Source organism: Oncorhynchus mykiss, chromosome 15 (genome assembly GCF_013265735.2).
Source record: "Oncorhynchus mykiss isolate Arlee chromosome 15, USDA_OmykA_1.1, whole genome shotgun sequence".
Lineage (NCBI taxonomy): Eukaryota > Metazoa > Chordata > Actinopteri > Salmoniformes > Salmonidae > Oncorhynchus > Oncorhynchus mykiss.
This window is the reverse complement of record NC_048579.1, coordinates 24,993,208-25,016,471: the sequence shown is the minus strand read 5'-3', so window position 1 is coordinate 25,016,471 and position 23,264 is coordinate 24,993,208. Positions and strand designations below refer to the sequence as shown.

At 40.3% G+C, this 23,264-nt stretch overlaps 1 protein-coding gene across 3 annotated transcripts in view; it reads left to right on the top strand.

Moving 5' to 3' along the window:
• Positions 1 to 15,984, top strand: part of LOC110489868 (RNA-binding Raly-like protein) — a 156,761-nt gene extending 140,777 nt beyond the window's left edge. For 2 of the 3 annotated variants that reach the window (XM_021562820.2, XM_021562821.2), the window contains exons 6-9: positions 7,269 to 7,385; positions 7,746 to 7,915; positions 8,966 to 9,004; positions 13,384 to 15,984. In XM_021562820.2, coding sequence (XP_021418495.1) covers positions 7,269 to 7,385; positions 7,746 to 7,915; positions 8,966 to 8,998 — 320 coding nt within the window. In that variant the 3' untranslated portion in view covers positions 8,999 to 9,004; positions 13,384 to 15,984. The remainder of the gene's footprint in view (positions 1 to 7,268; positions 7,386 to 7,745; positions 7,916 to 8,965; positions 9,005 to 13,383) is intronic. The other variant, XM_036944133.1, reaches the window with a different exon arrangement.
• Positions 15,985 to 23,264: the final 7,280 nt, after the last annotated feature.

The window sequence follows — 23,264 nt, the reverse complement described above, 5'->3', positions numbered from 1 at the left end:
CTGATCAGAGTTCTGTGTTCCTGAACGGCAGTCTATAAGGAACAGGCTGTATAATTGGACTCAGTGTGTGGTCTGTATGGTTTCTGCTTCTCCCTTATTCAGTGCAGTGTTATCAGTACCCACAGCTTGCTAACGTCAGTCAAAGGGCTCTGATGCGGTGGACTTATGGAGGGAGCGGAAAAACATGTTTTCCTCCTTTTTTTTGGATAGACGATATTGATTTTTCTCCAAGCCGGGCATCACGGTTCTATATCTGGTAGCCACAGTCGCTAAAGTCAGAACCGTGAGAAATTGCTGTTTCTATTGACGTAGACGGATTAGGAGCAAGCTATGGTTAGATAGTCCAAAGATTTGGGTGGGTGGATCTATATAGTTTGTAGGGGCTGTGGTGCATAACAGCCATTCAGATCCTATGTAAGCCATAGCTGTCAAAGACAAGGCCTAGCAGACAAATGGACTAATATTCTCAGTATTGACCTCTTCGTCCTCTACAATTGAATAGAGATAAGCTCTGCATACGACAACAAAAGTATTGCCAGTGGCAAAACAGACCACATTGCTCAGAGCATGCTGGAGATTTCCCTAGCGCTCTATTTAACTTAAAGCTATCTAGGGTCTCAAATGACTTCGGTAAGAACAATCTGAACTCTCCTTGTCTGCTGCAATCTTAATCTTGCAGTGCTTCAAAGAGACCGTCGCTATCTCCAAGAACACATTCCTCTCTATGGGTCATCGTTAAGTCCCAGAATAAGATCCATCCATCCACCCGATAGAAATAGAAGAGACTATGTTGTTTTTCTCTGTAATGCTGAGCTATCAGAGGGTGCTGTTGATGAAATTATGTTGGATTAGGCTGGGTATGTCTGGAGTCTCTCTCTATCTGTGGCTCGTGTGGCTTATAGCACAAAGGAACAGGGCCTGAAGTCACTGATAAATTAGAAATGGCTCCACACTTTCTTATCATCAAAGGACAAAGTTGCCCAAAGCATACGCAGTTGTTGTTGACTGTTGAAATAACAAATTGCTGTGTGTGTGTGTGCATGCATGCTTGCGTGTGCGTCTGTGCCTGTGCGCTCGCCTGCCAAAAGCATCGAGGGGACAGCAATGAAGGAGGGAGACTTCAATGTATCAAAAATCACACCTCCTTGGCACCATTCTTCATCTCCACTATATCCTCTATACTTTCTATTTTCTCTGTCTGTGGTATGGTTGATCCAGAGCTCTCAACGCTCAAACAACAGAGTCCATGGCCACTTTAGGGAACAACAGTTGGCTGACTTGTGATTCCAAGACACACATTGACTCTGCATTGCATCTGAAGTAGGATTGCATACCAGACAAACACAATGCTGCTTTGAATGTAGCGAATGCATTTACAAACACCACAGAATGCAAACACATGTTCTGTCCACACGTATGTCCTTCCCGACCAATACTTTCAAGGTCAACAAGGGGCCATGTCACCTCTAGGGTCAGGCGCTTGTGGTTTGATGTTGGACTGGGCAAGAGAGACAAAGACCTCGATGGCTTCAACTGTGTCCAGGTCGTCATTGTAAATAAAGTTAAATAAGTTCAACTGATCAGCTAGGAAAGGGGCAATAGAAATAAGTTCCACCAGCCCTATCTGCTTTCCCTAGAGATAAGGCTCTTTCTCCTGATCTAATAGCAACACTGTATACTCTTAGAAAAAAGGGTTCCAAAAAGGGTTCTTCTACTGTCCCCGTAGGAGAACCCTTTTTTGGTTCCAGGTAGAACTCTTTGGGGTTTCATGTAGAACTCTTTGTGGAAAGGGTTCTACATGGAACCCAGTAGGATTCTACCTGGAACCAAAAAGGTTACTTTAAAGGGTTCTCCTATGTGGACTGACAAATAACCTTCTTAGGTTCTAGATAGCACCTTTTTTTTCTAAGAGTGTAGGAAATGTCCTTGGTGAAAAAGTGGAGGAGAGAACAACAGCGGGGAGCTTAATGATGTGTTTTTGTGTAATAAATCAATGTTTTAACAATAAATAGTGGCTACAAAGCAGCCATGAGATTTCACATAATGAAGATTTCTACAACATTTTTCAGAGGCTTCTGATTCGGCATCTAAAGCCCAAGAAATAAGTGATGGGACTGCTTCACACAGCCACTCATCCGTCCTCGTTCTGACACTGACCAGCTTTGATTGGCGTCAAAGTCCGTTTTCTTATTTCAGACTTGTGCTGTCTGTTTTTCCCTATTTTGACGGTTGTCAAATTTTCAACCATAAAGAAATTGACAACTGTACCATATAGATTGTAAAATATTTGGGAAGATATTTTCAAAGTACCGATTCCATGGCACATGAACTGATACATGGTTACATGGTACATGGTTTATGAACTGATACATAACTTAAGAGTTTTTCAATGTAAATTATTCTACAAAATTCTTTCAACCAATAGAATGCTATTTATATTTTTACATATATTTATATATATATATATATATATATATATATATATATATATATATATACTGAATATGGGGCATACAACCAACCCAGCTCTGCAGATTTTGCTTCAAAGAGACAGAATCATTAGATCCTTTGTTTTGGTACTGTCTATGTACAGTAGCTTGTTTTTGGTCTCTGGTTCAGGAATGGTGGAAGAATTTCAACACTCACCTGGAGCTAACTCTGCAAATAGCACTGCTGGGTGATTTGAAAAGTCATAGCAAATCGATCAATAATATAAATATACTCTTAGCAAAAATGTTATCTTTAAATTACAATCATTAGACACTATGAGAATAGAAAGGTTCCAAGCTTTTGTTCAACTTCACAGCACAGTTGAAAAATATATGCCTAATAGAAGGCATGGAAGATGGAAGGGGTTGAGTGGAGCTGAAGGGTGAGACTAAAAATAACAAGATAACTAATGTAAATTATAAACTGGGTGGTTCAAGCCCTGAACGCTGACTGCTGTGGTATGTCAGACCGTATACCATGGGTATGACAAAAACATATTTATATATGTTACATTGGTAACCAGTTTATAATAGCAATAAGGCACCTCGGGGGTTTGTGATATATGGCCAATATACCACGGCTAAGGGCTGTGTCCAGGCACTCCGCTTTGCATTGTGCCTAAGAACAGCCCTTAGCCGTAGTATATTGGCCATATACCACATCTCCTCAGGCAGTATTGCTTAAATATATAGTGTCCGTAGAATTCATATAGGTTCAGAACTTTTGTGAAACAGCACAGTTGGAAAATATGTGAAAAATAGAAATCAAAACTGGAGGTAAGCTAAGGATAGGACTAAAAATAAACAAAACATAACTATTGTAAAATATACTGTGTCTGTAAAATGTATATAGTATGTATTAGCTGGAAGTAGAAGCCTAAGTGTTGTTGTCCCTGAGTTAACACCAATTAGGGGAGAGGTGGTAGGGTTAGGGGAAAATAATAAAGGAAGATATTTAAAAAATATATATACAATAGCAGTCAAAAATTTGGACACGCCTACTCATTCCAGGGATTTTCTTTATTTTTACTATTTTCTATATTGTAGAAAACCAAACTATGAAATAACACATAAAATCATGTAGTAACCAAAAAAGTGTTAAACAAGTCAAAATATATTTGAGATTCTTCAAAGTAGCCACCCTTTGCCTTGAAGACAGCTTTGCACACGCTTGGCATTCTCTCAACCAGCATTCTCTCAACCAGTCACCTGGAATGCATTTTAATTAACAGGTGTGCCTTGTTAAAAATGTATTTGTAGAATTTCATTCCTTCTTAATGCGTTTGAGACAATCAGTTGTGTTGTGACATGGTAGGGGTGGTATACAGAAGATAGCTGTATTTGGTGAAACACCAAATCCATATTATGGCAAGAACAGCTCAAATAAGCAAAGAGTAATGACAGTCCATCATTACTTTAAGACATGAGAGCAGTCAATCCGGAAAATTTCAAGAACAAGTACAGTCGCAAAAACCATCAAGCGCTATGATGAAACTGGCTCTCATGAGGACCGCCACAGGAAAAGAAGACCCAGAGTTACCTCTGCTGCAGAGGATAAGTGCATTAGAGTTACCAGCCTCAGAAATTGCAGCCCAAATGAATGCTTCACAGAGTTCAAGTAACAGGCACATCTCAACATCAACTGTTCAGAGGAGACTGCATGTATCAGGCCTTCATGGTCGAATTGCTGCCAAGAAATCACTACTAAAGGACAGTAATAAGAAGAAGAGACTTGCTTGGGCCAAGAAACACGAGCAATTGACATTAGACCGGAGAAAATCTGTCCTTTGGTCTGAGCCCAAATTTGAGATTTTTGGTTCCAACCACTGTGTTTTTGTGAGACGCCGAATAGGTGAACGGATGATCTCTGCATGTGTGGTTCCCACCGTGAAGCATGGAGGAGGGGGTGTGAGAGTTCTTTGCTGGTGACACTGTCTGTGATTTATTTAGAATTCAAGGCACACTTAACCAGCATCAACCCAATTGAAATGGTTTGAGATGAGTTGGACTGCAGAGTGAAGGAAAAGCAGCCAACAAGTTCTCAGCATATGTGGGAACTCCTTCAAGACTGTTGGAAAAGCATTCCAGGTGAATCTGGTTGAGAGAATGCCAAGAGTGTGCAAAGCTGTCATCAAGGCAAAGGGTGGCTACTTTGAAGAATCTAAAATATAAAATATATTTTGATTTGTTTAACACTTTTTTGGTTCCTACATGATTCCATATGTGTTATTTCAAGGTGTTGATGTCTTCACTATTATTCTACAATGGAGAAAATAGTTTAAAAAAAGAAACATCCTTGAAGGAGTAGGTGTGTATACATATACAGTGGGGCAAAAAAAGTATTTAGTCAGCCACCAATTGTTCAAGTTCTCCCACTTAAAAAGATGAGAGAGGCCTGTAGTTGTCATCATAGGTACACTTCAACTATGACAAACAAAATAAGAAAAAAAAATCAGAAAATCACATTGTAGGATTTTTAATGAATATATTTGCAAATTATGGTGGAAATGAATCTTGGATGTATGAATCTTATTATAATCATAATACTGAATGTAATGTGTGTAGTTTTCATCCAGAATTAGAAGGACTGTCTGTTCCTTGTTAGAAACGAATGGAGCTATCGTCAGACTGGCTAGAATGCTGTGTTCCTTACAGGACATCCTGTCTCTATCCAGGGAGGGGAGAGACCTTGGGCTTAGTAGATTGTTTAACAGGTGGCAGACAATGTGGGAAGGCTTGTGAACTATATTGCCATTATATCGGAGAGACGGAGGAGCAGCATTCAAAACGCTATGACAAAATGTGATATAAACCAATGTACATTGTATTATGATCAGTACTCTCGAGAATAAACGCTATTGATTGATTTTGAGACTAGCCTCTGTCCATTTTATGCAAATAAGTATCTTACAAATTCTTAGAAATGGGCAGAGTGTTTTAATTGAATTGGTTGATGAACAAATAGGAATATAATTCCTTTAACAGTATTTCAATTATTCCAAAATATATTTGGAAGTAAGTATCTGGATATTTTTTATTTGAAAAGACAAGTTGAGTATTGGAATGTATTTGGAAATATACTTGGAAAGTATTGGCATGTATTTGAAAATACTCAAACACTGACTCAGATACACTCCCATGCATTTAACCCAGGTATTTGAAAATAGTATTTGAAAACACTTTCAAATATTAGTATATTTAAATGAAATTATTTGAAAATACTTTCAAATACTTCCAATAGAAGTAGTTGATTCTGCCACATTACTTAAAAATATTCAAATACACAGAAAATGTATTATGTAAATAACAAATAATGAAATGCACATGTATTTGAACCCAAGTCTGTTGTTACATAATGTCAAAATGGCATCATCCCCTTTGTGTTGTCTTATTATGTTCCCAAAAAGTAATCAGAAATTATAAGGAGAGATGTTGGCTACAGCCGTTAACGCAGGTAATGAGCAGGAATCATCATCATGGTGGATGTAAGCCATGAACTAATCTCCTAATTGAAAGCAGTGGTTTCATATTTGAAATAGGAGAACTGTACACGGTCAGATAAATTGATATGTTCACCCCTGGAGAAAATGTAACTTGGCTTGATGAAAAGATAGAATGATAGGGGGGTCCTGGGGTACGACCAGATGATAACATCAGTTCTGTGATACGCAGTTTATGAAAATGAATCATTGAGTGGTGTTTAAAAGAAAAATAATATTGTAAAAATAAACCCACACTATGGTATAATACAGTTTTTCTCAATTGCTAAAACACTAAAAACCCATTGGCTGAACAAAGTTCTCAGTTGCCTGGACTCATTTAGCTAATTATGTAGTCTGTTGTCAATACCTTAAACCATTTCACATGATAAAACACAATTTGCAGATCTCACTTAGACTTTTCAGCAAAACTCTAAACACATTCTGCACTCTAATGCACATGTCATCCATACTGGTAAACACAAGTGGCAACAATCAAATACAAATAGAGAACATATGTCATTGATTGAACACAACCACTCAAAATTGATTTAACCTGTTTCAAGTGATGCGACACAACCAATATACATACGCCAGTTCAGAGAGCAAACAGGTTGTTGAAGGTGGCGAAGGAGAAAGTCTGAGAATGGATACTGTAGTACAATGCATTGTAGGCTGTATACTGTACAATGGATGAATTGTATGGCCCTGAACATTGTGCTTTCCATTTATTAACAATACTGACTGCTCAATATATTTTGACTGGTTGCAGGTTCATATCAACAAAGAACAAGAATTACAGTATCACAGAGACAAAGGACAAGTTTGTGAGATGCAGGGTACAGTACTGTAAAAATAGGGGTACAAGGAGGAGGAAGAACAAAAAACAAAATTGCAAAGAGCAAAGGAGAGTAGTAATTTCTGATAAATTTTGAGCTACTATGATATAACATGTTTTCGTTCATCAAAATGTACTTCTCCCTGAGAATTGTACGTTTTGAACAATGTGTTTTCTATTTTTCGGTGTATTGTTTACTGACTGCTTGAGAGTGTATATCATTTTGATCACTTTGTTTATGATTTGAGAGCAGTGTTTGATTTTGAACACAGGTAAAACTGTGTTGGCACGAATGTTTCATTTTGCAAGAGGAGTCAGAGGTTATGTAAATAGTGCTTGAAGATGAGGTTTTGTGTTTAATGTTTTCAGGAAATGGAGCAAGGTTTCAGAAATTGTGTTTTAGCAATTGAGAAAAACTGTAAATTGATTTATTGTCTGTTTGTGTTTTTGATTATGTCTCAGCAGTGAAGACGGACCAGCTCCAGACCATTAAACGAGAGCTAACTCAGATCAAGATAAAGATCGACTCTCTGCTTGGTCGCCTGGAGAAGATCGAGAAACAGCAGAGAGCCGAGTCAGGTGAGGGGGAGGTGGGTGGGGGCAAAGACAGAGGGTAAGGGTGTCAGAGAGAAAGAGAGGGCAACGGAGGGAGAGAGATAGAGAGAGAAAACATGTCAGAGAGAGAGAGAGGGAGAGAGAGATATAGAGAGAGAGGACAGTCTCACAGCAGGGGAGGTAAAGTAGAAGAACATTTAAAGCTTGTTCAAATGTTAAACACAGTTTCACCAAGACTGATTAGTATGATGTTACGATTCTCAATTGCAAGTCTCTCCTTATCCCCTCAGAGTAGCTAGTCAGCATCTTGTTACTTTTTGTCACCAGTTACTTTGGTCTCAATTCTTTGTCCTCCTCTGACTCTTTCTTTCACGTTTTCTCCAGAGGCTCAAAGAAAGTATGAGGACAACTGTGACTCTCTCCATGAGGAGTCTGTGTCGGAGACAGCTGAGAACTCCGGGGAGGAGGCGGGCAACAGAGCACTGGATGTCGAGGCCGGAGAGATGACTGACGGGGGCGAGGATGACTACGACGAAGAGGGCAGCCATCATCTGGTAAGAAAAAGGGGGCCTGGAAGGAGGGCAGTGGAGACAGTGGTTTGGGATAGGAGATTTAAATTGGGCACACCAGTCTTGCCCTTAAGAAAGTTAATTCTGCCAAATTATTCATGGCTCAAGATCTGAAAAGCAGTGTGAGTTTGCTCATGAGTAAATGATGAGTGTGCCACCACAGACAGTTTCTCCCTGACAGCCCAACTCAACTGAAGGCAGTGGCAGGTCCCTGTTCATACACACACCAACGCACGTGCGTGCACACACACACCCCACACCACACACGCTGTCATGGGTTGTAATTAAAACAGGGCGCTGCAGACATACCAGGGGGACTTGGAGGCCTGTCTTAACCGGTCCAAATATGAAAATGAAGATGGAGTTGCTACTGAGGGAACTGAACGTGTTCTTTAAAGTCACCATTTTATACTCTACAAAGAACTAGACTGAGGGAAAAAGCTAAAGTATTTTTGACAATTTCTGGAACAGCTGAGACGACAGCTACAATTATTGATCACTTCAGTCAACAACTCACCTTATTAATATTTCTCACAGTTATCACAAATAGGATGCTATTTGAGCATGTCATTTTTCTAAATAATTATATCATCCCTGCTGAGTCTTGCTCCTCATAGAGTACACATTATTTCAAGTTCAAGCAGGAAGATCGAAGGAATTATCTGTGTGGTTCATCTGTGGTTCAATGCCACCATGCTTTCCCTATTGTGCGATATTTATGACCCATTATAAAATGGAGCGGGTGCATGCCGTCCAAGAGCTAAGCCTTGTCTTCTCGCTAATAGAAGAGATTATTTTTCCCAGCGAGTGTGTGGGATATTTATTTGTTTCTTCATTCAAGGTCATATTGATCAGATAAATTGGTAATGTACAATGAGCCAGGACATTTTTTTTTCAAGTTGACAGAGATCTCCAACAACTTGAAAAACCCTGAATTAAGTTCTGATTTAAGCAGGGTTTGTTTTATAGCTGATTACATTAGAACTGCACAAATTGGATTTTAAATACTGATGCATTTCGTCCTTATCTTTTCAGATAGAGAACCATGTTTCTGACATTGACAACTGAGAACAGGTAAGAATTTGGAATCAATAAACTTTTGAAAATTATATAATCTAAGCTTGTTTAGTCAGCCATTTTAGGTTCTCTAACGTTTTCCTTTAGTTTCATGAACCTTAGTAAATCACAAATGTCACAATTATTGAAGTTTTTCGTTAGGCCTAGATTCAATCAGATCAAGCATTAACCTGCGGTAGCGGACACACGCATAGCTGGTATTTTGGCAGTGTCGGAGGTGTAACAGTGTTAGAGCTGTCAAATCGGTGAGCGGCTGTGTTTTCCGGTCATTGTCACAAAGCCACACCCGTCCCACTCGCATTACAAGTTCAGAATGAGAAAGTGCAGGCTACTAATAATAATAAGGACACTCAAATTGAAAAACATTCAACAAAATTACGAGGATTTCTATCAGTCTAATCAAGGTGTAGATTACATCTCACATTCCAGTGTTCAAACTTATAAACAAGGCTACATGCGATTTCTCTAAATGCGGCTCCGTGCAGCCAATGGCAATGTCCGCTTTAGGTTTAATGCCAGGAGCCGCTTGTGGATTGGACAGCTCTAATGCAGTTCCACCTCCGACACCACCAAAACAACCGCTATGCGGAGGTCAGCTAGCGCGGATCTGATAGAATCTAGCCCTTAATCTTAACCATCACCAAGCATCGACTCTTCAATCATGTCCTAAAGTAAAAGCACTGTGACAGACATAGGGCCGAGTAGCTCCAGTGAAGGGCAGCTAATGCAGACGCTGACAGAGAGCGTAGTAATGGAGTTGCAATGGGCCAGAACTGGCCACAAACAACATTCATCTCATTTAATAGTGTGGAAGTGGAGAGACTGAATGAATGGCAGGGCCCGAGGAAAATTGTTTCTTCTCGCCTGTCGTCCTCTCAGGCTCAGGGTAATGACCAAGGAAGCCACATCATCACTAGGCCCAGCATGCAGAGTTATCCTAGCAGGGCTATTTAGTAGTATTTATGACTTCTGTCCAAATGATGCTACATTAATCCAAAGTTCTCTTAGAGACTGACTGATAGATGAGACCACTAGCCTTGATGTAGACTAGAGAAAATGTTCTATTCATGGTTGTTACAGTATTCATTAGGTTTTATTATCATTGAATGTGTTGTCTTTTTTTGGTTTAAGGTTGGAGGAAATGCTACATGGGAGATCATATGTGAAGTACTATGTTGGCCACATATGGTGTTAAAAGTCATAGCATATGGCTGTAATGGACAATGCCAAGTTATCTTTCCCTTTATCTCTCTCACTCTCTGCCTCTCTGCCTTTCCCTGCCTATCCGTTCATCTGGAGAGCCAATTCCCTTGCTCATCCACATATAAAACAGCCAGCCATATGTCACACTGCCATTACCCATTTCCTTTTCATATGTTTGCCACTTTCAAATTCGATCGGTGGCCCCAACCATGTGCAGCGCAACCTCAGAGTGCAATCTTTAAAAATACCTAAAACACTTCAAACACAAACTGTTCTGCTAAGACATAAGACTGTTCTCTAAAACACATAAGACCAATTACAATGGAGGGAAGAGCAGCCATTTGACTGACTCCTGACCAATTATGCTATTTTGTGTGTTTTTTTTTGTGCTGATCTTATCTTTTTTTTTTTGTGCATAATGTTTCCAGCATAATTTCCTATGACCAAAAAAGCTTCTGCATATCAGAACAGCTATCACTAACGTCAATTCGGATGAGGACTTATACTTCAATGAATAGGAGTCAAAGGACCTATTGATCATCCCGGACCAAGACCAAATCCCCAACACTATCACTGGAGAATAAACTGGACGAGCTCTGTTTGAGACTATACTATCAACGGGATCTGAAGAACTGTAATATTATATGTTTTACCGAGTCCATGTCCAAGGACATGGAAAATATAAATCAGGCTGTTATTTCTATACATCGGCAGGACAGAACGGCAGCTTCAGGTAAGCTCAGTTAATTTGCTAACCACAGCTGGTGCGCAATCTTCAATATCAAGGAAGTCTCGAGGTCCTGCTCGCCTGAGTTAGAATACCTCACTATATTCCAAGTGCGTTTTCTTCTATATTTTTCCAAGCTGTCTATTTACCAACACAAACCGATGCTGACACTAAGACCGCACTCAACAAGCTGCATAGGGCCATAAGCAAACAAGAAAATGCTCACCAGAGGCAGCGCTCCTTGTGGATTTTAATGCAGGAAAACTGAAATGCATTTTACAAAATGTGTATCAGCATGTCACCTGTGCAACTCTAGATCACCTTTACTCCACACACAGAGACGCATGCAAAGCTCTCCCTCGCCCTCCATTTGGCAAATCGAACCATAACACTATCCTCCTGTTTCCTGATTACAAGCGAAAACTCAAACAGGTAGTGGTCCATTGAAGTGGATGCTAAGCGACAGGACCATTTCACTAGCACAGACTGTTCTGGGATTCATCCGATGGCATTGAGGAGTTTACCACATCACCGGCTTTAATAATAAGTGCATCTACGACGTCATCCCCACAGTGACCGTACGTACATATCCCAACCAGAAGCTATGTATTACAGTCAACATCTGCACTGAGCTAAATGCTGGAGCTGCCGCGTTCAAGGAGAGGGACACTAATCTGGACGCTTATAAGAAACTCCTGCTATGCCCGCCAATGAACCATCAAACAGTCAAAGCGTCAATACAGGACCGAATCCTACTACACCGGCTCTGATGCTCGTTGGAAGTGGCAGGGCTTGCAAACTATCACGGATCACAAAGGGAAATCCAGCAACGAGCTGTCCAGTGACTGGAGCTTACCAGATGAGCTAAATACCTTCTATGCTCGCTTTTAGGCAAGCAACACTGAACCACGCATGAGAGCACCATCTGTTCCGGACGATTGTTTGATCACGATCCCTTAGCCGATTATGGGTAAGACCTTTAAACAGGTTAACCTTACAAGGCCTCAGGGCCAGACGGATTACCATGCACTGACTAGTGTCTTCACTGACATTTTCAACCTCTCCCTGACCCAGACTGTAATACTCTGCCTTTGCCCAAGAATGCCAAAGTAACCTGTCTAAATGACTAACTACAGCTCAGCGTTCAACACCATAGTGCCCTCCAAGCTCATCACTAAGCTAAGGACCCTGGGATTAAACACCTCCCTCTGCAACAGATATCAGAGATCAGGAAGTGTGGTGCCAGGACAACAACCTCTCCCTCAACATGAATAAGACAAAGGAAACGGAGGGCCGAGCATGCCTCCATTTACATCAACAGGGCTGTAGTGGAGCGGGTTGAGAGCTTCAACTTCCTCGATATCCACACCACTAAGAGGGCACAACAATGACTCTTGCCCTTTGGGAGGCTGAAAAGATTTGGCATGGGCCCTCAGATTCTCAAAACATTCTACAGCTGCACCATTGAGAGCATCTTGACTGGCTGCATCACTGCTATGTATGGCAACTGCTTGGCTTCTGACCACAAGGCTCTACAAAGGTTAGTGCATACTGCCCAGTACATCACTGGGGCCGAGCTTCCTGCCATCCAGGACCTCTGTACCAGGCGGTGTCAGAGGCGGTGTCAGAGGAGAAGGCACTAAAACTGGTCAGACTCCAGCCATCCAAGTCATAGACTGTTCTCTCTGCTACCACACGGCAAGTGGTACCGGTACCAAGTCTGGGACCAAAAGGCTCCTAAACAGCTTCTACCACCAAGCCATAAAATTGCTGAACAGTTAATCAAATGGCTACCCGGGCTGTTTGCATTAACCCCCTTGTTTTTGCACTGACATTCTTGCACTCGCCCCATGTACACTCACTGGACTCTACCCACACACTAACACTCCAACATACACATAGTCACACACACAAAAACACACTTTCACACTCTACACATTCACTGCTGCTACTCTGTTTATTACCTATCCTGATTGCCTAGTACATACAGTATTACCTCAATTAACTTGTACCCCTGCACGTTGACCAGTATGCCTCGTATATGGCCTCGTTATTGTTATTTGACTGTGTTTTTATTTGTTAATTTTCTTACTTTTTAACTCTGCATTGATGGGATATGGCTCGTAAGTAAGCAGATCACTGTAAAGTGTTGTATTCGGGGCATTTGACAAATACATTATATTTTATTTGCTGGTAGCAACGATTGGATTGAACATCAGAGTGAAGAGCTCTAGATAGAATGTCTGGAAGGATTATGGAAGTTCTAGTCCCTACTCCCAAAAGGATCAACAAACTTCCCCAAATTCTAACTATGCGAGCATTAAGCACTGTGTAATCGTCCGATTTGCGGTATTATAAATAGTCACATTAATACAAAGGAAAGCCTGCGGCTATTTCCTGTTTTCTCATCTGCATTTTTGTCATTGTCAATTGTTTATGTCTTCAGGACGAGGGAGCGGACATCTCTCCGTCTTCTCTACAGCATCAAGAGACATCCTCATCACCTCCTAGAGAAACCAAAGGATCTCTGGGGGAAGGAACCATTGTGTGGTGTAAAAACAAGATGGTAGTCTCCTTCTTTTCCATCTCTATCTCTGTGTAGCGGAGACGTTGAACAACATTCAGATGCCCCACTGTGCAGCAGTAACTATATGAATATGGCCTGCTGCTGTCAGAAAAAAATATATAATTTTACTGCATCTGCCCGAATTCACTCCTAGATATTCAATTTGCAATTGTTTTCAAGAGACTGATTCAATCATATTGATGCTAGAGAGAGAAGAAAATACTCATTAAAATTGTAGTTGAGTGGGATATTTGCTGATGATAACTGTCATTCCCTTGAGTTATGTTCATATTCGTTTGTGTATGCCTTTTATTTTCAGTGCTGAACACAGTCAGAGGACCATTTTTGCGTAAGCATTTACATTTTTGTCCTGTCTATTTGACCTCTGTTTTTTTCCCATTTGGCCCGAAAGTAATAAATTATGATAAATCATGCATTATCGAGATCACAAATGGGTTTTTGTTTTTTAAGGATTTGGAAAGGTACAGAGGAGCATCAGTCTTACCCATGCATAAGCGATCGCTTTAGCGTAACTTTTCCAGATTTTTCCAGATTATCCATTCATCACATGCATGTCCTGGGGGGGATGATCCATTCTTTATTCTGACCTCCTACCAAATTTCAAAGGGAAAACGGGCTTCCTGTGATAGCCAGCCAACGTCTGCTTTGGCTTCCTACCAGGGAACAGTGTCTCGCTGTAGCCAGCCCTGCACAGTTTGTACTACCCAGCATACATCACTTTGTAGGAAGCTGTGCCCTCTCTCTCCACACGGATCTGACCTGTACTCGGGAGAGGAGACAAGGAGAGAAACTTGTGTTCTTTTGCCTTATTTGAGCTCACTGCACCGCCACCGCAGCACCATATGCGCAGAGGCTTAAAAACCTAGCAGAGCAGAAATGAAAAGAGGGAGAATTATAGTGCTATACTGTCACTTATCTCATCCAATTTAGAAAATCAGCGAAATTGAATAATTAATAGAATTGCTCCCAATTAACTAATTAGACTACTTTTAACTCATTATTGGGATTGGATGTTGAAATATTTTTCTGTTATTGAAATGATAATTTTTATGTTGTTGATTTTGCAGATGTTTCATTGTTATTGAGTCACCTGATAGGTGAAACAGATTCAAGGTTTCAGATAACATAAATAGAAAGAGCAGAGGATTATATCGATACACATTCTTGTACACTTTGTATGTTGAGATTTCTCCGCTGAAAGACGTCTTTGTATTTGGAGTAGAATTCAGAAGGTTCAGAAACTGCCTCTACACAATATTTGATTTTCATACAATCCACTCAAATTTGATTTCTGTTTATTAATATTATCACTACTTTTGTATTGTGGAATGTCTTTAAGAAAATGGTCATACCACTCACTACCTGTTTTGATTTCACAATGATATATCCCATTCATTCCTGTCAAAAACATAGTTTGAAATTCAATCAGGTCGTCACTGCAGTACATCCACACTGCTGAAACACATTGTCACTATACCACTCAAAGCATATTTTAAGTAGATAAAGTAATACATTAGATAATAATGTAGGCCTACTAGGTGGATCAAGGGAAATGCTCATTTTAATACTATTGATAAGAGTTTTTAGCCTCTGGTTCAGCAGTGTGGATTTTTTTAAATTGCAGGCTTTGATTGAATCCTTAGCTGATTTGAGTGGAGAAAAGAGTCTCTATAGACCAATTATCTGGGTTTTGTTTGTTTGTTTACTGACGGGTAATGCAATTAGTAGTATGTCATGTTTTGCATACAAGGTCATCTTTAACTCAAATCTAACTCCATCATTTTGTCTGCGGTTTATGCTACTCTGCACCTTGCAAATCAAAGCAAACCTTGCTATCAAAAGCAACAAGTGTCATTTGGTGCCAGTGGAGAGGATTAACCAACAACCATGGAAACATCACAGAGTTGGATATGATCTTAAAGCCCGGAAAATGAGATGATATCGTGACCTTGTTGCAATTGACCCCCTGTGTTTAAAAGAATACTGTACTTGGGTTGGGAGTGGAAAAGGGTATTTTAGAGATGTGCAATTAAAAAAATATTGTTGCATAGAAATGTACATTTTTGTAAAGATATTTTTATGAATGGCATGTTTAATCTGTGTTTTTCATTTGAATGTATAGGGTTGCAACTGTTGTATGGCTATAGGGTCCATTGCATAGAACATAATACGATGACGTTTCATTGAAAATAAAAGTGTTTTATTTGTTTTCTCCTGTCGATAAAATGTTTCTGATTTTTGTCATGTAATTTGAATGACACACATTTTATTTTACTTTGAAAATAAATATAAACTGAAAGACAACTGAAATGATAATATATTGTCAATAATAATGCAGTTATTGATAGCTATTTACAATACATTATCTTTGTGTTAAATTTCATCACACATTTTAGATGTTCTAAAATCTCTTGGTAATGTTAAGGCAAACCTATTATTAAATGGGCAGACCATGAAGTGTGTGCTTAGTGCTGTCCTTTCATTCTACCTCCTCCGAAAGTGTTATCTAGATTCTAGACAGAGGTCACTGTATGAATTCACATTCCCATGCCCAAATAAGGTCATTCCTAGAACAACTCCAAATAGATGGGTTAGCTGACAACATCACGAAAATGATGCTCGCCCTCAATGGTGCAGAAATTAGTGTGATGTTGTGATTCTGGGTGGCTAGATACTGTGGCTAGCAACAATGGCTAGAGGCTGCCATGTAGCTCGTTTCAGCTAGTTTTTATCTAGTTCTTGATACCATGTCTTGTTTTGAGGTGTTTTGACTCATGTCATGTCTATGCTATTTGATTTTGAATTTTAGGACCCCTGTATGTATAAAAAAAAATATTAAAAAAAATACTAATATAGCCCATAGAAACTCATTGAATAACTAATTCATAAATAGCAAAAAAGACAGTAATATATATATATATTTGAAATGTCTGTCCTATATCAAGGAGATATAAGAAAGCTCAGGAAATAGTTTGGTTTTTGGACACATTTAACAACTTTTTTCCCCCACCAAACTACCTCCAAACTTCCATTCATTTCTATGGGTTACCTTCACACGAGTCCCGTGATACTTGTAGGGGTCGTAGATCAACACGGAGAATACCATCGAGTCTCATCTTATATGAGTTAGTAGGCCAAACCGTTCGGACGCTACAGACGTTTTCGTGAGAAAACTGATTTTCGGGTGTCTCCTGGTCTGACAAATATCGCTGTAGCTCTGCCATTTTGCACCGCAAGTGCGGAGGGCCGACAGGCGGATGTGGGGGATTGAGACACAGCCCATGCAAAAAAATATATCTCTAGCGTAAACTGATGGATTTATATAGGGATTTTTTTATGATGTTAATTAGATTGATGCACGGGTGCGTCAATGGACTCTTAGATCAAATCAAATGTATGTATAAATCCCTTCTTTCATCAGCTGATATCTCAAAGTGATGTACAGAAACCCAGCCTAAAACCCCAAACAGCAAGCAATGCAGGTGTAGAAGCAACGTGGCTAGGAAAAACTCCATAGAAAGGCCAGAACCTAGGAAGAATCCTAGAGAGGAACCAGGCTATGAGGGGTGGCCAGTCTTCTTCTGGCTGTGCCGGGTGGAGATTATAACAGAACATGGCCAAGATGTTCAAATGTTCATAGATGACCAGCAGGGTCAAATAATAACAATCACAGTGGTTGTCGAGGGTTCAACAGGTCAGCACCTCAAGAGTAAATGTCAGTTGGCTTTTCATAGCCGATCATTCAGAGTATGTCTACCACTCCTGCTGTCTCTATATAGTTTAAAACAGCAGGTCTGGGACAGGTAGCACGTTCGGTGAACAGGTCAGGGTTCCATAGCCGCAAGCAGAACAGTTGAAACTGGAGCAGCAGCACGACCAGGTGGCCTGGGGACAGCAAGGAGTCATCAGGCCAGGTAGTCCTGAGGCATGGGCCTAGGGCACAGGTCCTCAGAGAGAGAGAAAGAAATAAAGGAAGAAAGAAAGAAAGAAAGAAAGAAAGAAAGAAAGAAAGAAAGAAAGAAAGAGAGAATTAGAGAGAGCATACTTAAATTCACACAGGACACCAGATAAGACAGGAGAAATACTCCAGATATAACAGACTGACCCTAGCCCCCTGACACATAAACTACTGCAGCATAAATACTGGAGGCTAAGACAGGAGGGGTCGGGAGACACTTTGACCCCGTCCGACGATACCCCAGGACAGGGCCAAACAGGCAGGATATAACCCCACCCACTTTGCCAAAGCACAGCCCCCACACCACTAGAGGGATACCTTCAACCACCAACTTACCATCCTGAGTCAAGGCCGAGCATAGCCCACAACCCAAGGGTGGGCCACCACGGCACAACCCAAGGGGGGGCACCAACCCAGACAGGAAGATCACGTCAGTAACTCAACCCACTCAAGTGACGCACCCCTCATAGGGACTGTATGGAAGAGCACCAGTAAGCCAGTGACTCAGCCCCTATAATAGGGTTAGAGGCAGAGAATCCCAGTGGAGAGAGGGGAAACGGCCAGGCAGAGACAGCAAGGGCGGTTAGTTGCTTAAGGATTTTAATGAAAGAGCTCTTTCACATAATGCTGACTTGTTAAGGTATGACAATGTCCTTGAAAGGTGTGCAGTACGTCCTATGCCTTCCACAGGGTACCTTTTAAAGGTAGCAACGCAGCAACAGATGGCTAATTTACACCAGTCAATTAATCAACAGTAAAAGGTAATGTCCCACCGTTTAACGAGGGCCAACTGTGATGTCACAGGTAATTAGCCCACTGTATTAAATGGTTCCACAATACCTGGTCTGATGGCCCACAGCTGTTTCATTTAACCCGTATTTATGAAACCATTCACCCCAAATAATGTGTTGGTAATGTGGTCTGCTCCTTTGGGCAATTGAATAACAGACTTTAGGATGGAAGCCAAATGGAGATTTAAAAAAATAATAATCCTGTTAAATATGAAAGTAACAAGGGATATAAAGGTATAAAATAGTTACAGACATCATTTCATTAAACTAAGTTCTGATATAGTGCAGGTTTAGACTTTCTATAGGTGTTCATTTGTTGAGCTGTAGCCTACTCTGTGTTCTCATTCATACGATTCGACCTAAATGCATAATAATCAGGTGGCTTTTTTAATCCTTCAATATTGATTTGTTTGTCTACATTTGGAAAACAAATTGACATACTGTTGTCTTATAAGCTTATCAGCTCAGTCACAAAATCCTATCTTAACATTAATGCGCCTGTTTGCTGACAGATTTGCCAATCTGCAAATGTTCATCATATTCCAATTATGCTTATTGCAAATATGAATTATTGGGGGGGGGGGGGATAAACTTCATTTGGAGGAATGCCAAAGTAAATTAACATATTGGCATCGAAATGGAGCAGGAATTATGCTGATAACAACTTTTCTTTTCACACTCCAACATTTTCCTATTGGTCTCATTATTCATCTATTCCCTACCTACCATTTATTTACATTCCTGGACATTCCAAATTTGGAAGAAAACACCTAATACAGTATCCAATTTCATATCCAAAAAGTTATAGAGGATTTGCCATATTGCAAATGTTCATCTCCCCAGCTCACTGCACAAATCGTCATTAACATTTATATTATATTAGCTCAGGGGTGGATGATGTGCATATTTGCAGGGTCTGATTTGAAAAATATTTAAATGAGTGTGTAGTGTTGTGTGTGCGTGCGTGCGTGCATGTGTGTGTGTGTCTGTGTGTATGTTGCCAATAATCTTAGTTTCAGGCTCTAGAGTAAATCAGAATAAAGTGACCTGATTTTTCGTATCTCTCAACGGATTCATGAAATATGACAAAATTAGAATGACAAATACCACTGACAAAGACTGAAGGTTAAATTGAGAAAACCGGTCAATTGCATCCAACTGGGCATTCATTTTGGAATGTTCTTTTTCCAGCCACATCACAGAGCATTGAATGAGTCATTCAAGTCATCGAACGAGTCATTTACTGCGAGTATATTTTTTAACAGCACTTGAGATGTAATACCACTTAAACTTTGAAAAACAGCACTATTAAGAGAATCATTTCCTGGCTATTGATGGATAACATAAAGGATTTAAAGCTGAGGTGGAACAATTCTTTTTTTCCTGAAAGCGTCATTGTGAAAGTCATCCAGACGTGGCCCTTATGTATTCATCAATGGATCATTTAACGTGGAAAATATGCCACTGTGATGAATGACAGGAGTATAATGTGAGAGAGGTAGTATGCAAAGGTCAATTTTGACTAGCTAATGGGCAGCCATATGGGTATCTGGGTGAGGCTTCTCACTTAAAACAGTATTTTAGGCTACAGAGTGCATGACACTCATGTGATGATTGTGGATGGTAAATATTCTGAAAAATCTCAAACTGTATACTGACATTAGTATACCAACACTGACTACTTAACTTTGACATTGACAGTTAATGAGAATTGATGACCATTAGTCAATACTGGGGATGATTCATCGATCAACTACATTCAACTCTGATGACATTAGACAGACGGTACAATGATTACAATCCTCAATGTGCAATGCATCTATGTAGTCTGTTCTCTGTGCTAAATGTGCTGAATTAATATGACTATATAATCCAGTCTAATAAAAGTTTTTTCTACAGCTTGACCTTGGGGGCGTCTTTGCTTCTTGACAGTGACACTGACAGATCTATTCTACCGGGGAGAGAAATTAACAACCAAGAGAGCGAGGGAAAGGGAAAGAGAGCGAGAGGAAGAGAGCGAGCGAGGGAGTAGTAGGTTACAATGGAACAAGAATTTGCCTAAGAAAGTTATCTCTCTTTTAAAAAAGCCCAGCTCCCTACATACCTTTAGGTGGGTGTGTGTAATTGAATCCTTCCACCTTGGCTTCACGGTCAGGGGCCCCTGGGGGCTGAGGTGACAGGCTCCCATAGATAACACACTATCGGCAGCCTGATGACTGCCTGTGGACAGACTCATTATGCCACCAGCCTATTGTGCATCTGAATGGAGAAATGATAGCGTTTGGGAGACAGAATTGTCATATTATAATTATGAACACTGGGTGGAAAGGGAAAAAAGCCCCCTAAGAGTTGTGCAGATACACCCACAGTGACACCAATTACATTTTCAACAGGACAGAGTCCATTCACACACAACTGCAAATGAGATTTCCAATTTAATAGCACTACCTGTCTTTATTATCGTTCACGGCATGACAGAACTTTCAGCAGAAAATCAACAGGCTGGAATGGCAATATCCCATTTGAAATAATAAGAAAACAACCACATCAAAACACCAATATTCAGTGAGTGTACAAAACATCCATGACATAGACTGACCAGTTGAATCCAGGTGAAAGCTATGATCCCTTATTGATGTCACGTGTTAAATTCACTTCAATCAGTGTAGATGAAGGGGAGGAGACAGGTTTAAGAAAGATTTTTAAGCCTTGAGACAGTTGAGACATGGATTGTGTATGTGTGCCAATCAATATGGTGAATGGGCAAGACAAATGATGGAAATTTGAACCAGTGGAGGCTGGTGGGAAAAGCTATAGGAGGACGAGCTCATTGTAATGGCTGGAATGGAATAAATGGAACAGTATCAAACATATGGAAGTCACGTTTGACTCCATTCCAGCCATTTCAATGATCCGATCCTCCTATAGCTCCTCCCACAAGCCTCTACTGCTTTCAACGAGGTATGGTAGTAGGTGCCATGTGCACCTGTTTGTGTCAAGAACTGTAGCGCTGATGGGTTTTTTACGCTCAACAATTTCCCATGTGTAACAAGAATGGTCTACCACCCAAAGGACATTCAGCCAACTTGACACAACTGTGGGAAGCATTGGAGTCAACATGGGCCAGCACCACTATGAAACTCTTTCAACACCTTGTAGAGTGACCCGACAAATTGAGGCTGTTCTGAGTGCAATATACAGTGCCTTGCGAAAGTATTCGGCCCCCTTGAACTTTGGGACCTTTTGCCACATTTCAGGCTTCAAACATAAAGATATAAAACTGTATTTTTTTGTGAAGAATCAACAACAAGTGGGACACAATCATGAAGTGGAACGACATTTATTGGATATTTCAAACTTTTTTAACAAATCAAAAACTGAAAAATTGGGCGTGCAAAATTATTCAGCCCCTTTACTTTCAGTGCAGCAAACTCTCTCCAGAAGTTCAGTGAGGATCTCTGAATGATCCAATGTTGACCTAAATGACTAATGATGACAAATACAATCCACCTGTGTGTAATCAAGTCTCTGTATAAATGCACCTGCACTGTGATAGTCTCAGAGGTCCGTTAAAAGCGCAGAGAGCATCATGAAGAACAAGGAACACACCAGGCAGGTCCGAGATACTGTTGTGAAGAAGTTTAAAGCCGGATTTGGATACAAAAAGATTTCCCAAGCCTCAAACATCCCAAGGAGCACTGTGCAAGCGATAATATTGAAATGGAAGGAGTATCAGACCACTGCAAATCTACCAAGACCTGGCCGTCCCTCTAAACTTTCAGCTCATACAAGGAGAAGACTGGTCAGAGAGGCCCATGATCACTCTGGATGAACTGCAGAGATCTACAGCTGAGGTGGGAGACTCTGTCCATAGGACAACAATCAGTCGTATATTGCACAAATCTGGCCTTTATGGAAGAGTGGCAAGAAGAAAGCCATTTCTTAAAGATATCCATAAAAAGTGTAGTTTAAAGTTTGCCACAAGCCACCTGGGAGACACACCAAACATGTGGAAGAAGGTGCTCTGGTCAGATGAAACCAAAATTGAACTTTTTGGCAACAATGCAAAACGTTATGTTTGGTGTAAAAGCAACACAGCTGAACACACCATCCCCACTGTCAAACATGGTGGTGGCAGCATCATGGTTTGGGCCTGCTTTTCTTCAGCAGGGACAGGGAAGATGGTTAAAATTGATGGGAAGATGGATGGAGCCAAATACAGGACCATTCTGGAAGAAAACCTGATGGAGTCTGCAAAAGACCTGAGACTGGGACGGAGATTTGTCTTCCAACAAGACAATGATCCAAAACATAAAGCAAAATCTACAATGGAATGGTTCAAAAATAAACATATCCAGGTGTTAGAATGGCCAAGTCAAAGTCCAGACCTGAATCCAATCGAGAATCTGTGGAAAGAACTGAAAACTGCTGTTCACAAATGCTCTCCATCCAACCTCACTGAGCTCGAGCTGTTTTGCAAGGAGGAATGGGAAAAAATGTCAGTCTCTCGATGTGCAAAACTGATAGACATACCCCAAGCGACTTACAGCTGTAATCGCAGCAAAAGGTGGCGCTACAAAGTATTAACTTAAGGGGGCTGAATAATTTTGCACGCCCAATTTTTCAGTTTTTGATTTGTTAAAAAAGTTTGAAATATCCAATAAATGTCGTTCCACTTCATGATTGTGTCCCACTTGTTGTTGATTCTTCACAAAAAAATACAGTTTTATATATTTATGTTTGAAGCCTGAAATGTGGCAAAAGGTCGCAAAGTTCAAGGGGGCCGAATACTTTCGCAAGGCACTGTATTGAGAAGGTGTTCTTAATGTTTTTTACACTCAGTGTATTAGCCAAAATGTGATTTAAAAAAAGGTTATGGATGACAGAAATTATGGAAAAATTCTAACTATTATCCAAGAATATAGTCGACAAAAGAAGCACTGCTGTGTGCATGCATTTATGTTTTCCTCCTGGAACATGTCTGCAAAGAT